The following is a 16,129-nucleotide window of genomic DNA, read 5'->3' on the forward strand; positions in this document are numbered from 1 at the left end:
GGTACAAGTTTGTTGAGCATATATATATATGTATGTATTTAATGTATGTATGACTCATGGTGAGGTGCCTGAGGATTGGCGGAATGCGTGCATAGTGCCATTATACAAAGGCAAAGGGGATAAGAGTGAGTGCTCAAATTACAGAGGTATAAGTTTGTTGAGTATTCCTGGTAAATTATATGGGAGGGTACTGAATGAGAGGGTGAAGGCATGTACAGAGCATCAGATTGGGGAAGAGCAGTGTGGTTTCAGACGTGGTAGAGGATGTGTGGATCAGGTGTTTGCTTTGAAGAATGTATGTGAGAAATACTTAGAAAAGCAAATGGACTTGTATGTAGCATTTATGGATCTGGAGAAGGCATATGATAGAGTTGATAGAGATGCTCTGTGGAAGGTATTAAGAATATATGGTGTGGGAGGCAAGTTGTTAGAAGCAGTGAAAAGTTTTTATCGAGGATGTAAGGCATGTGTACGTGTAGGATGAGAGGAAAGTGATTGGTTCTCAGTGAATGTAGGTTTGCGGCAGGGGTGTGTGATGTCTCCAAGGTTGTTTAATTTGTTTATGGATGGGGTTGTTAGGGAGGTGAATGCAAGAGTTTTGGAAAGAGGGGCAAGTATGAAGTCTGTTGGGAATGAGAGAGCTTGGGAAGTGAGTCAGTTGTTGTTCGCTGATGATACAGCGCTGGTGGCTGATTCATGTGAGAAACTGCAGAAGCTGGTGACTGAGTTTGGTAAAGTGTGTGAAAGAAGAAAGTTAAGAGTAAATGTGAATAAGAGCAAGGTTATTAGGTACAGTGGGGTTGAGGGTCAAGTCAATTGGGAGGTAAGTTTGAATGGAGAAAAACTGGAGGAAGTAAAGTGTTTTAGATATCTAGGAGTGGATCTGGCAGCGGATGGAACCATGGAAGCGGAAGTGGATCATAGGGTGGGGGAGGGGGCGAAAATCCTGGGAGCCTTGAAGAATGTGTGGAAGTCGAGAACATTATCTCCGAAAGCAAAAATGGCTATGTCTGAAGGAATAGTGGTTCCAACAATGTTGTATGGTTGCGAGGCGTGGGCTATGGATAGAGTTGTGCGCAGGAGGATGGATGTGCTGGAAATGAGATATTTGAGGACAATGTGTGGTGTGAGGTGGTTTGATCGAGTAAGTAACGTAAGGGTAAGAGAGATGTGTGGTAATAAAAAGAGTGTGGTTGAGAGAGCAAAAGAGGGCGTTTTGAAATGGTTTGGGCACATGGAGAGAATGAGTGAGGAAAGATTGACCAAGAGGATATATGTGTCGGAGGTGGAGGGAACGAGGAGAAGTGGGAGACCAAATTGGAGGTGGAAAGATGGAGTGAAAAAGATTTTGAGTGATCGGGGCCTGAACATGGAAGAGGATGAAAGGCGGGCAAGGAAAAGAGCGAGTTGGATCGATGCGGTATACCGGGGTTGACGTGTTGTCAATGGATTGAATCAGGGCATGTGAAGCGTCTGGGGTAAACCATGGAAAGTTCTGTGGGGCCTGGATGTGGAAAGGGAGCTGTGGTTTCGGGCATTATTGCATGACAGCTAGAGACTGAGAGTGAACGAATGGGGCCTTTGTTGTCTTTTCCTAGCGCTACCTCGCACACATGAGGGGGAGGGGGATGTTATTCCATGTGTGGCAAGGTGGCGATGGGAATGAATAAAGGCAGACAGTGTGAATTGTGTGCATGTGTATATATGTATATGTCTGTGTGTGTATATATATGTGTACATTGAGATGTATGGGTATGTATATTTGCATGTGGGGACATGTATGTATATACATGTGTATGGGGGTGGGTTGGGCCATTTCTTTCGTCTGTTTTATTGCGCTACCTCGCAAACGCGGGAGACAGCGACAAAGCAAAATAAAATAAAATAAATAATATATTTGTGGTAGAGGATGTGTGGATCAGGTGTTTGCTTTGAAGAATGTATGTGAGAAATGCTTAGAAAAGCAAATGGATTTGTATGTAGCATTTATGGATCTGGCGAAGGCATATGATAGAGTTGACAGAGATGCTCTGTGGAAGGTATTAAGAATATATGGTGTGGGAGGCAAGTTGTTAGAAGCAGTGAAAAGTTTTTATCGAGGATGTAAGGCATGTGTACGTGTAGGAAGAGAGGAAAGTGATTGGTTCTCAGTGAATGTAGGTTTGCAGCAGGGGTGTGTGATGTCTCCATGGTTGATATCCAGACCCTACAGACCTTTCCATGGTTTACTCCAGACATTTCACATGCCCTGGTTCAGTCCAGTGACAGCACATCAATCAAATTCACTTCAATGCTCGCACACCTCTCACCCTCCTGTAAGTTCAGGCCCCAGTCACACAAAATATTTTTCACTCCATCCTTCCACCTCTAATTTGGTCTCCTAATTCTTATTCCCTCCACCTCAGACACAGATATCCTCTTTGTCAACCTTTTCTCACTCATTCTCTCCATATGTCCAAACCATTTAAAAACACACCCGCCTCTGCTCCTTCAACCACACTCTTTTTAATTCCACACATATCTCTTACCTTTTCATTACTTACTCAATCAAACTGCCTCACACTACATACCTTCCCTAAACATTTCATTTCTAACACATCCACCCTCCTCCATACAATCCTATCTATAGCCCACGCCTCACAACCATATAATACTGTTGGAACTACTATTCCTTCAAACATATCCATCTTTGCTCTCCAAGATAATGCTCTCTCCTTCAACACATTCTTCACTGCTCCCAGAACCTCTGCCCCTTCCCCAACTCTGTGATACACTTCCACTTCCATAGTTCCATTTGTTGCTAAGTCTACCTTCAGATAACTAAAACACTTCACTTCTTCCTATTTTTCTCTATTCAAACTTACATCCCAATTAACTTCTTCCTAAACCCTGCTGAACCTAATATTATTACCTTGCTCATATTCACATTCACTCTCAATTTTCTCCTTTGACACTTTTCCAAACTCAATCTCCAACTTCTGCAGTTTCTCACTTGAATCAGCCACCAGTGCTGTATCATCAGCAAACAACAACTGACACTTTCCAGGCCCTCTCATCCCCAACAGACTGCATACTCACCCATCCCTTCAAAAATCTTGCATTTACCTCCCTAACAACTCCATCCATATAAACAAATTAAACAACCATGGGGAGATCACACCCCTGCCGCAGACCAACCCTCACTGGGAACAAGTCACTCTCCTCTCTTCTTACTTGTACTCATGCCTTACAAGCTTGATAAAAACTTGTCACTGCTTCTAGCAGCTTAGCTCCCACTCCATATACTCTTAAGACCTTCTACAAAGCATCTCTATCACCCTTGTCCTACGTCTTCTCCAGATACATAAAAGCTGCAAACAAATCCATCTGTTTTTCTAAGTATTTCTCACATTCATTCTTCAAGCAAACACCTCATCCACACATCCTCTACCACTTCTGAAACAACACGAGAGGTACAGGAGGAAGAATTCTACCTCAGTATTCCCAGTATGTTGTAGAAGGTGACTAAAAGGAGCAGGAGCAGGGGCTGGAAACCTTCCTATCTTAATTTTCAAAGACTATACTAGCTAAACACAACCTATACTCACCTTCACAGAGCCAAACATGTGACATATGTTAAGAACTATCTTCATCTACAAAATAAATTGGTAACATACAAACTATCTTCACTGTCACAGAACTAAACCGATGATGTACAACTTATCTTCACCTTCAATGAGCTAAACTGGCGGCAAACTAACTCACACCTCCTTTACAGAACTACATTGGCAACATACAAACTCACTCACTTCACAGAGCTACACAAGCAACATGTACACTATCTTTATCTCTCATCATCATGAATGGGTGTGTATATGATAACACAATTAAGAAAGATATTCACACACCAAGATTAACAAATAGAAAATAATATCAAAAGAGTTACAGGGGAGGGCATTTCTAATGGTCAAGATCTGTCAGTGATAAGGTATGTAATGAAGTTCCAGTGAATAAATCAGAAAGCCCATCAAAGCTCCATGTAGACATTTTCCTGAAAATGAAAGTAGCTCACCTGTTCCGCCCTTATTCTATTCCAGTACACTCTACTAAAAATTAGAAGCAAAACATCAAAGAACAATTGTTTAAAAAAAAAGACTTTACCTATGATGGTTTCATTGATGCTGTCTATCAACTGAACGAAGAATTCATGGGCATCTTGCTGCATATAATTGTCAAATTTAACTGTCCAAAGAAGAGACAAAATTTATCAATTACATGCAATACTTGGGGAACATTTTGCATGCATTATTATCCTTCATATTAAGAGGTGTTAAATAAGAAATGAAAGGAGGAAAACTTTTTATTTCATGACCAGAAAACTGGGCAAAAGAAGTTTCAGGAACAACATGTAAATATCATTCCAGGAACATGACAATAGATATAAAATATTGTACATAAAGACGTTAAAATTATGTTAGGAACAAGAAATCTGCAAGTCTACACAAGCTATATGAGAGAAGGTGAAGCCCTTTCAGTGAATAGTATAGCTTTTTACACGCACAAATAAGTTATCACAGTGACATACACTGTCCTCACCTCATGAACCTAAACATTTAGTAGCAATGATGAAAGTAAAATTTGGATGGTACCAGTCGCAGTGAGATATGCCCACCCCCTCAAGAATGAATTCTAATATTAGAATATCTTAACTAAAGGGAAAGTGACTCATAATGTCTGGATCAATTGATAAAGCAAAATTGAGATTTGAAACCTCAAAGCAATCACCAATGAAACAAAAAAAATGCACAACAAATTTAGCAGTCTCTGTGGTAAAACACAGAAGCACTTTGAAACTTTTCTGAGAGAATAATGAAGAAAATCAATCTGGGAGTTTGTAGTTATATTGTAATAATGCTCAAAGTGGAAGCTGACATGGGATTAGCTAGGAGGGCCAGGGGTCCATGGTCTTCTGAATCGCACAATTTGCCTCACCTACTTCATCTTTTTTATGGCTCAGTGGGCCATAATCTTCCCAATCACAATTTTTTTTCCCTGCTTCCTTCATTCTTCATTGATGGTGCTGTAGCCACATACACCCTAAAAAGGGGGGCTCATAGTTATATTTTCAAACACCAACAGAGAGACTGAGTGTAGAATGGCAAAAGGTTGGAGTACACGAAACTAGGGGAGTGGGTGACAAAAGGGAGATACTTGGGGAGAAAGTGCTGGCATATGACAGTGAAGTGTGTGATATTAATAAAGTTCGAGGTGGGCAGATGAGAAAGGGAAGTGAGTAGTGTGATGATAAAGTTAAGGTGAAAGTGAAAGAGAAAAGACAGATATACATGTGGAACTTGCAGGGATGGAATGCAAATGACTAACATGTATAATAGAAAGCAGCAGGAGCTCAAGAGGAAGGACGCAAGAATTGGAAAAGAAAGAAAATGAGAGTTGGGGTGAGCATTATCAGTAAACCTGGAGGAATATGATGTATTGGAGAGACGTTTAAAGTGTGAGAAAAAATATAACAAATGGGAACACTGGTGAAAGGGCTAAATGGGGAAGTGGCAACAGGAGTAGTGATGAGGGAAGGAGGAAAAAGTGTTAGTATTTTGAAGGATTGTTGAATGTGATGATGATACGGTGACAGATGTTGGGTGCAAAGTGATAGACTCGTGGAGAGTGGCACTGTGAAGAGAGAAGAAGTGGTAAAAACCTTACATAAGATAGAATGTGGCAAGACAGCTGTAATATATAGTGTTGTAAATGAATTTTGTAAAGAATGGGACGATTATGTTGTTGGTTTGTTAGTTAGAATTGGTGGAATGCATGTATAGTGCCATCTATAAAGGCATGGGGAACAAAGACAACTGCTTTAACAAGGGTAAAAATTTGTTGAGTGTACTTGGTAAGTTTTATGGCAGAATGGTGACTTGTAGGGTGAAGGACTCTTTACAGAGCATCAGGCTGAAGACGAACAATGTAGTTTCATCACTGGTAAGGAACTTGTGGATCAAGTGTTTGAGAAATACTTATGAGAAACAGAAGCATGCATATGTAGCACTTATGGATCTGGAGAAAGCATAAGATACAGTTTATAAACATGTCTTGTGGAAGGTATTACAAGCATAAGGTGCAAGAAAGCTGCAACTTTTTTTTATAATGGATCTCAGGAATGTATACAAGAAGAAAGAGAGGTGTCTGCAGCAGGTGTGTGTTATGTTACCACGGTTGTATAATTTGTTTATGGATTCAGTGGCAAAGGAGGTAAATGCAAAAACCTTGCAAGTCTATTGAGGATTGAGGGGGCCTAGGAAGTGAGTCAGGTGTTGTCTGTTAAAGATACAGCACTGGTGGAAAATTTCAAAGAGAAATTGCAGAAGTTTGTGACTAAGCCTAGAAATGTGTGTAAAAGAAGGAAGCTGAGAATAAATGAAAATGAAAGCAAGATTATTAGGTTTAGCAGGAGAGAGGGACAGGTTAGTTGGAGCGTGAGTCTAAACAGAGAAAATTTGGAGGAAGTGAATTGATTTAGATACCAGGGGGGTGGACATGGCATTCCTGTGTGGCTGTTGGCAACTCAAGGGGTGGCTGCTTGGATAACTACATCTTTCTCTACATCTCAAAGCTATGGAACTATACCCTCTCATGATTTTCACATACTCTAAATTTGTAAATACTTTCCCATCTCTTCTTTTTTCCATTCATAATCCTCTATTTCAATTAGGGTCCAGCCTTGACGTGGATTTTGTCTCATAGAGAGAGAGAGAGAGAGAGACTTAAAAGGTGTGTGTGTGTGTGTGTGTGTGTGTGTGTGTGTGTGTGTGTGTGTGTGTGTGTGTGTGCGCATGGAGGAGGGGTAAAGAATCTGGGAGCACTGTTATATGTGGAAAAAGAGTTCGTTATCTGGGAGCGTGAAGTGGGTATGTTTGAAGGTATAGTAGTCCCCATCGATGTTGTACGGACTCATGGCATGGGCTATAGATGAGGGTGTGTGGAGGAAAGTGGATGTGTTGGAAAGGAAAAGTCTGAGGATAATACAAGCTGTGGGGTAGTTTGATTAAGTAATAAAAGGGTAAGAGAATATTTATTTATTTATCTATTTTGCTTTGTCCCGTCTCCCGCGTTAGCGAGGTAGCGCAAGGAAACAGATGAAAGAATGGCCCAACCCACCCACATACACGTATATACATACACGTCCAGACACGCAAATATACATACCTATACATCTCAAAGTACACATATATATATATACATACACAGACATATACATATATACACATGTACATAATTCATACTGTCTGCCTTTATCTATTCCCATTGCCACCTCGCCACACATGGAATAACATCCCCTCCCCCCTCATGTGTGCGAGGTAGTGCTACGAAAAGATAACAAAGGCCCTATTCGTTCACACTCAGTCTCTAGCTGTCAGGTAATAATGCACCGAAACCACAGCTCCCGTTCCACATCCAGGCCCCACAGAACTTTCCATGGTTTACCACAGATGCTTCACATGCCTTGGTTCAATCCATTGACAGCACGTCGACCCCAGTATACCACATCGTTCCAATTCACTCCATTCCTTGTACACCTTTCACCTTCCTGCGTGTTCAGGCCCCGATCACTCAAAATCTTTTTCACTCCATCTTTCCACCTCCAATTTGGTCTCCCACTTCTCCTCGTTCCCTCCACCTCTGACACATACATCCAATTGGTCAATCTTTCCTCACTCATTCTCTTCATGTGACCAAACCATCTCACAACACCCTCTTCTGCTCTCTCAACCACACTCTTTTTATTTCCACACATCTCTCTTACTCTTACATTACTTACTCGATCAAACCACCTCACACCACATACTGTCCTTAAACATCTCATTTCCAGCACATCCACCCTCCTGTGCACAACTCTATCCATAGCCCACGCCTTGCAACCATACAACATTGTTGGAACCACTATTCCTTCAAACATACCCATTTTTGCTTTCCGAGATAATGTTCTCGACTTCCATAAATTCTTCAAGGCTCTCAGAATTTTTGCCCCCTCCCCCACCCTATGATTCACTTTCGCTTCCATGGTTCCATCCGCTGCCAGATCCACTCCCAGATATCTAAAACACTTCACTTCCTCCAGTTTTTCTCCATTCAAACTTACCTCCCAATTGACTTGACCCTCAACCCAACTGTACCTAAGAACCTTGCTCTTATTCACATTTACTCTTAACTTTGTTCTTTCACACACTTTACCAAACTCAGTCACCAGCTTCTGCAGTTTCTCACATGAATCAGCCACCAGCGCTGTATCATCAGCGAACAACAACTGACTTTTTATGTGGTAATAAAAAGAGTGGTTGAGAGACCTGAAGAGAATATGATAAAATGTTTGGGCATAAGGAATTCTTAAAGAAAAAGGAAAGAATGACAGATAGGAAAGCACAAAGGGTACACCACACTGGAGATGGAAAGATGGAATGAAAAAGAATTCATGTGACTGGAGCCTGAACATGCATGAGAGTGAATGGATAACTGGAATGCTATGGTACACATGGGTCGACATGCTGTCAGAGGACTGAACCAGGGCATGTGAAACTGTCAAGGGAAACCTAGCAGTGGTCTATATGGTCTTGTTTGGATAGGGACTGGGGTTTGGTGTACTACACATATCAGCTAGAGAATGGATTTGAGCAAACACATTCTTTTCTTCATTAGCTGAAGGTGCTACCTCTCTGATGCAGGCAACAGTGAACAAGCATGAAAAGAAAAAAAATCATGATTTTTTCAGCACGGCCCAGGGGCCAAGGCTTTCCCAATCACAACTATTCTTCCTATTTACTTATTTTTTTGTTCTGTTTTCATAACCATGCTCCTCTAGAAATAAAGTGCTGTTCGTAGTAAAAATGTTCAACCACCACAGGACTGAACATATCCTATATTTCTTTCACATGCATAGAATGTATCAATATATGTAAGGATGAAGTATATATCTTGTTGCTTAACCACTAACAGATGCTGGATATTTCTTATGTAGCATTCATCATAATTTATATTCTCCACACTGCTGCAAAAAAATTAGTGAATAATTGTTACATATCAATCAACAGTATATGTATTCATAAGTCACAGTGATAAAGAGGACCAAGTGAATAAAGGTAATAATTCTACTGTAAAACACTCTATACCATACACATATCAGAAAAGCTACAAGTAGATTAATGAGATCAACAAGAACTTACCATTTTCTTTTCGGAATCTGGCTATGAATTTCTTAGGTGCTATACTTCCAACTTTCTTCTTTTGAGTTGCTATGTTATAAAAGAGATCAGCTAAGCATGCTAGGAGTGTTTCTTTGGTACGCTTGTTCTTGGCTTTATATTCCAAGATCTTTTCCCGAAAGGGCTTACAAAAATACAATGCTTGGAGGACTGAGTTGATGTAGCACGTGTTGCCAAACTGAAATGTTAAAGGATACAAAACAGTAAAAATTACAAGAATGTATGGCCAAAGTTTGATAAGTGCAAATGGAACACTATGAAACAGGTGTCACTGGATTCCAAAGTACACAGAAAGATACTGTATGTGAAAATGGTTCAAAATGTGGAAGCAAACTGAAATATGATGAACTGGTATTAAAGCAAATGTATATGAAAATGTAAAAAAGGTAAGTGTTAAGTAAATTCTCAATCAAACCAACTTTCATAAAACTGTAGTACACTAACATCCAAAGTTTTGTCTACTTTAGTAACATAAAAAAGGATACAAAACAGTAAAAATTACAAGAATGTATGGCCAAAGTTTGATAAGTGCAAATGGAACACTATGAAACAGGTGTCACTGGATTCCAAAGTACACAGAAAGATACTGTATGTGAAAATGGTTCAAAATGTGGAAGCAAACTGAAATATGATGAACTGGTATTAAAGCAAATGTATATGAAAATGTAAAAAAGGTAAGTGTTAAGTAAATTCTCAATCAAACCAACTTTCATAAAACTGTAGTACACTAACATCCAAAGTTTTGTCTACTTTAGTAACATAAAAATCTATTCGTATCACAAACAATCTTAACTAGTACTATACTTACATTGACAAGGCCAATGTAATGTTCATTTGGGGGAAACTGGTCAGCTCCAATCTCTTTCTCCAGCTGGGAGGCATTAGCGCCCTGGAAAAAAGGAACATTCCCATTAGGTATAATACATTATGGGTCCAGTAGAAAACATGCCGCATACAGAAAAAAGATGCATCCTTCACTTAGCATTTACTGCATAGGTACTCTTACTGCATACAGAGTGATAAAGAGAGGGAATTCATTCGACTGAGTGGTGGTCAGTTTAGGCATATTATGACAACATTCTAGAGAATATGTTTCTGTAAATGTAAAGCATGACCATAAGATGGAATCTAGGATAAGATTAGGTCTGATGTTCATTGTACAATATCCAAAAGTACTAGTACATCCTAACTAGTAATAATCTAATAAAATATCTAAGGTATTTTCAATAAAGGAATCTCCTGCTTAATGGGAACTAATCAACCAGAAATTCTCCAAAAGTTATGAAGTGGAAGTAATTCAATTAACTGGTTGAAACCAAATTAAGCTTTCACATCTGTATATAAATCTATCTGAAAATATAAAATAACAAGGAAAGTAATAAGTTACTGCACTCCATTTCCAGTGTAATGGTTTGGATCAGAAAAATATTGACACTAAAAATTACTCAAACACATCCTCAAACATGCCCAGTGTGCTTTCCTCTTAAGGTCTAACTGTAGTACATGCTGGTATGTCAAAGGAGATGGGAGGATGGAGTGAAGAAGGTTTTAGGGTATCAGGGCTGGATGGGAGAGGAATGCATGGGATAGACAGAACTGAACTAATATGATGTACTGTGGAAGACATGCTGTCAACAGGCTGAACCAGAGAATATGAAATGACCAAAATAAACAATGGAGCTGTCAGTGGGGATTGGCATTACACATGAGCACCATGCTGACGAGTAAAAAGTATCTACGAGTTTTTTACCATTTGGCTGGGCAGGGCAGGGCGTGCAAGACCTGCACACACAATATTTTGCTTGATTTACAATACTGCTTTACTCTGCTGCCATGCACAATGTATGATTTTCAATCTTGGACTCATCTGGAGCTGTTTTTAGCCATCTACTACGGATTCTTTTGATTTTTTTTGCTTACCCTATGGAGATTTCTAATTTCACTTGGCAGTATGTTGAATAACTTTTCAATCTATTCATAAAAGAATCTTATAAATTTCTGTCTGACATCTTGTTATGTTCCTCGGTATTACTGCAGACATTCTATTTCTTCAAAGCTGGGATACATCGAAAATATGATAGCCATTAAACTAGACCTGCCGTTATGCAGGGTAAGCATGTAGCACTCGCAATATATCTTGCTTGATTAACAATACTGATTTTCTCAGATGCCATGCATACTATCTAATCATCAATGCTTGGCTCATATGGAACTGTTATTAACCATTAATCATTGCTTCTTTTGAATGTGCTTTAACCCACGAACATTTTTCTGTTCAGATAGTTCTTTGAATAATCTAAATCTTTCTCGATGGTCTCTTGTAAGGTTTTGTTTGATATTTCTAATTTCTATGTTTCTTTTGTGCTAGGATTCTCTTAGGACAAGTGTATAGTTTTTGATAACCAATTCTTATGCCAGACACAGATCATCAAAAATGTTTATATTCTTTCTAGGCTGTAGAGTTCAAGTTCTGTTAACCTCCTGTGATCAATCAAAATACTACATTCTCTCAATTTTTCTCGTGAAGTCTTTCTGAACTCTTTCCACCTTGTCAATTTCCTCCTGTCTTGATGGTGATCATAATCTTAGCTGAAATTGTAATTGTATACTATGAGTTAAATTTCACAAAGCAAGATACACAATGATCTTGCAAGAGACTGTAGAAGTGCAAAAATAAGTCCAAATTCCCTCAAGTGTGAGGAATGATAGTATGTCCTTCCAAAAGACATAATGATTTTTCTCAACTCAAACTTCATGATAGTAACTTTTAGGCATCCAGATCAACTCTGCATTAACCTGGAATGCTTATGCTAACTACAGATGCTCCCATTCCGACAAACCCATCATAAGTTGAAAAAAAATCATGTCAAAAACACATTTAATACTGTACATGTAACCTGCATCACAGCTTAAATAGCCTACCTTAAACGTTCTCAGAATACATACATTTCTCATCCACAATTTTTCTATGCAGCTCTTCCTTAAAAGCATTGGCACCTTCAGTATCGGCACTTGCTGCCTCACCACTAACCTTTACATCATTGATAACTGACAACTTTTGAAGTGTTGGAACCATCCATGACTTGCTATAAACATTTACCTTTATGTAGGATCGTCAGCATGCCATTTTAGCATATCGAAAAGACCTCTTGCCTTAGCCTGGATCATCAGCGGGCTTAGCGGTATGCACTTCTGTATCTGGTCTTCTATCCATGTGACAAATAATTTTTCCATAATCATTAATTGGCCCAGCTCTTTTCTTTGTGATGACACTGAATTTAACCAATGCTGAAGACTTCACTGGATCACTGATTCACTTCTTATCCTTTAAGATGGTTGAGATCACTGATTGCAAAAGTCCTAACTCACATACAATGGCTGTTACTGGCTTGCTGCCTTTATTCTGGGCAATTATCTTAAATTTCATCTCAAGAGTAACTGCCTTCCTCTTCTCCTCAACAGAAGCAGGAAACAAAGATGGGCATTTAGTAAACATGGTGGGCTGCTAAAACACAAAACAAAATAAAAAAATGCTGGCAACACGGTAAACTGTAGTGTAACACTTGTTTACATTCGTGATCGCATGGCTCACTGGAAACTGCAGCTTGCTGCCGATGTGCAATCACAAGAGAGTATCTTACCACGAGAAGATTAAAACTCAAAATTAGAAGTACAGTTTCTACAAGATGTGTATCACTATCACACAATCATAAAGTTGAAATATCTTAAGTGGAACCATCGCAAGTCAGGGAGCATCCATACAAAATCCCCAAAGCAAAGAAATGCATAATCGTACTACACAGAGCACAACAATTTGGCTTCAGCATAGATGCATTGTTCATTTTGTATATTCGGTTCATAAGAACAATGCTGGAGTAGTCAGCTCCTGTGTGGCACTCAGGATTAACCTAGACACAGCACTCACAACTGTAATGCATCCAAAAGAGATGTTTTAGAGTTATTTTAGGCAACCAATATGAATGCTATGAAAGAATACCAACTACACTTAAAATTACTAGGTCGCAGGCAAGATGTGAAGAATTAACAGTTCAGTTTGGATAGAACCTTCTCAAATCTAACAACTTCAGACATATCTTGCCACATCATTTGCCCTGACATTCATGGAGGAGTCACAAGGTGAGGTAAACAGCTTTTGCAATCAGGCACAAGAATATCCCAGTACAGTAACTCAAGTATCCCATACTCGGAGTCAAAACTCAATGCTTTGCTGGACACATGAGTTCATAATTCTCCTATTAGTCTTTTTATGATAGTTTTATTTTGTGTTTTTGATCATTTTAACATAAGTTACCCATGTAATATGATAATGTAAACCTAGACATAATGTTATTGCATGTATATTTTTTTGGTAAATAAACTTTCTATTGTTACTTTTATTATCCTTACAAAGGAAGTATTCATGTTAGCTACTCTTAGTTCCTAATGCTACCCCACAAGGGAGGCAGTTGGATATAAGAAGTAAAATGTTACTTGTGTTATGATACCAGGAATGGCATGCAAATCATGGTTACGATATACACAGACCACAATCTGATAGTCCATGTTTCAAAAGTTCATTAATTTCAGAAATCAAACCACTAAGCATTATGGGTTTTTGAATTTTGACTTGTATCTGTGCCTGAATTTCTTTTGTTGCAACACTTTTTCTTTTATGACCTAAGGAAAACTATCAATTAATAAGCCTGGCCAAGTCTCTTAAATTTACCTCTTACTTCAAAACCTTCTTCCTTTCAGTGAAAAAAATAGAAATCTCGATGCAACATCTAAATACAATAGTTCAAATTTTTGCCTGCTCTGAAGTTAAACTATTCCCAACACCAATATGTAGTGTGAGGCAGTTTCATCAAGTAAGTAATGAAAGGATAAGAGAGATGTGTGGTTGAGAGAACAGAAGAGGGTGTGTTGAAATGGTATGGACATATGGAGAGAATGAGTGAGGAAAGGTTGACAAAGAGGATATATGTGTCGGAGGTGGAGGGAACAAGGAGGAGCAGGAGACCAAATTCGAGGTGGAAGGATGGAGTGAAAAAGATTTTGAGCAATTGGGGCTTGAACATACAGGAGGGTGAGAGACGTGCAAGGAATAGGGTGAATTGGAACGATGTGGTACACAAGGGCCGATGTGCTATCAACAGACTGAAACAGGGCATGTGAAAGTCTGAGGTAAACCATGGAAAGGTCTGTGAGGCCATTCTTTCGTCTGTTTCCTTGCGCTACCTCGCTAACGCGGGAGACAGTGACAAAGCAAAATAAATAAATAAATATAGTAGACATTATATACTAGACAGTGCACTATCACCATATACTGGACAAATTACACTAACATGATCTTGACATAGTAAACTATCACTATACACTGAATATCGTACACTACCAATATATACTTGCCTTGGAATGCTATCATGGATACTATATTACCAGTATCTGCTAAACAGCAGATACTTTCTTTAGAATGTGGAAGCAGTCCACTATCATTGTAAACTAGACACATTACTGTCAATACAGTATGTACACAGTACACTTTCATTATATACTAGACACAGTACACTATTATCAAATACTAAACACAAAATATAATTACATAATACAACAGATACAGTGCATTATCATTATAAAATGGACCTAGTCAACTTACAATTATGTACATAGCACAGTGTACTAAAGTTAAACATTGGGAATTTACAACTATAGTTATATACAAGACACAATACACTATCTTTAAATACTGAACACAAGACACTATGATCATATATGAGAAACAGTACAATGTCATCATATACAAAACAATATAATAATTGCAAACTAGAAAGAGGGAAAACTATCGATAAATACTGGACAAAGTACAATATCATTATGTATCATTATATACTTGACACAATACACTATTATTGCAAAACCATCTGAAGGACATTGCAAATGCATGACACTAAACTGGACTGTTTTGTCTGTGTTATAAAGTGTTATCCTGGCATCCATACGCTCCCCTGCTTTACCACACATCTCACACTGCCACTGGTACTGTACAAATTATAATATCTTAAGATGGAGATTTCAAATGTAAGTTCTTATGTGACAATAAACTGGAATGTTACATCCGTGTGAGGTTATGTCCAGCTCTCCATACACCACCACACGTCTATCACCCACCTTACCCTGCCATAAGTACTCACCATCTTACAATATCCTAGGAGATCCAGATTGTACACGTTTTATCGTTTAAGAAAGAGTAGAGGAAATCCTTATTGATGAAGAGTTGGAAGGATCAGCTGTAAGGTAAGGTTTACCTACTGATCAACCAACACAAACCTCACAATCCACACTACAACACAACACAATAATAAATAAAATGTATATTACTTAATATCTATTATAAATATAAATATGATAAATATTTATATAATTGAATTTTGTATATAAAACTAGATAAAGGAAAGAAATAATCCAAAAGAACGTATGATTTGCTCTTAATTTAGTTGAGTATTGTGCCGCTAGGTGAAGATCCCTTCCAACCCAACAGCACGTGAGTCTTCAGTGATGTGAATTTTGTATACTTTCCCACAGTTTCTTACCCCAACTACGAAATATGTGAACTACGAGTGGGATACATCGGAAAATCGAAGCGTTGAACTATCAATTAGTAGTAGAGTTTGGCTAAATATATTGGTATTGAGAAAAATACAGAAACACGAAATAAGGACAGCAAGTGGTATGCAATGAAGGCAATGAATGTCATGAAATATTTACGAAACAATTGACTGTTTAGTAGTATAAATGTCTATACATTGAAAATTAAAGAGAAAAGAATGTGATTGGCCCGTATGTTAGACTATATCCACCATTGTTCAGTTTGAAGTGTT

The 16,129-nt window shown here is 38.6% G+C and overlaps 2 protein-coding genes across 6 annotated transcripts in view; one reads left to right on the top strand and one right to left on the bottom strand.

Annotated features, from left to right (window-relative positions):
* Positions 1 to 15,582, bottom strand: part of Usp12-46 (Ubiquitin-specific protease 12/46) — an 81,493-nt gene extending 65,911 nt beyond the window's left edge. For all 3 annotated transcript variants that reach the window (XR_011714304.1, XM_071675443.1, XM_071675441.1), the window contains exons 1-4: positions 15,443 to 15,582; positions 10,060 to 10,140; positions 9,213 to 9,429; positions 4,141 to 4,221 (exon numbers count right to left, since the gene is read on the bottom strand). Coding sequence is in view for 2 of the 3 variants with exons in the window: in XM_071675443.1 (XP_071531544.1) it covers positions 4,141 to 4,221; positions 9,213 to 9,429; positions 10,060 to 10,140; positions 15,443 to 15,445 (382 nt within the window). In the remaining variant the exon portion in view is untranslated. The remainder of the gene's footprint in view (positions 1 to 4,140; positions 4,222 to 9,212; positions 9,430 to 10,059; positions 10,141 to 15,442) is intronic.
* A 122-nt stretch (positions 15,583 to 15,704) lies between these two features.
* The window catches only part of RpL21 (ribosomal protein L21), a 47,179-nt gene continuing 46,754 nt past the window's right edge, over positions 15,705 to 16,129 (top strand). Inside the window, exon 1 of one of the 3 annotated variants that reach the window (XM_071675444.1) lies at positions 15,705 to 15,792. The gene's annotated coding sequence lies outside the window, so the exon portion shown is untranslated. Of the gene's footprint in view, positions 15,818 to 16,129 lie in introns of all 3 variants that reach the window. The other 2 variants (XM_071675446.1, XM_071675445.1) reach the window with 2 other exon arrangements.

Source organism: Panulirus ornatus, chromosome 21 (genome assembly GCF_036320965.1).
Source record: "Panulirus ornatus isolate Po-2019 chromosome 21, ASM3632096v1, whole genome shotgun sequence".
NCBI lineage: Eukaryota > Metazoa > Arthropoda > Malacostraca > Decapoda > Palinuridae > Panulirus > Panulirus ornatus.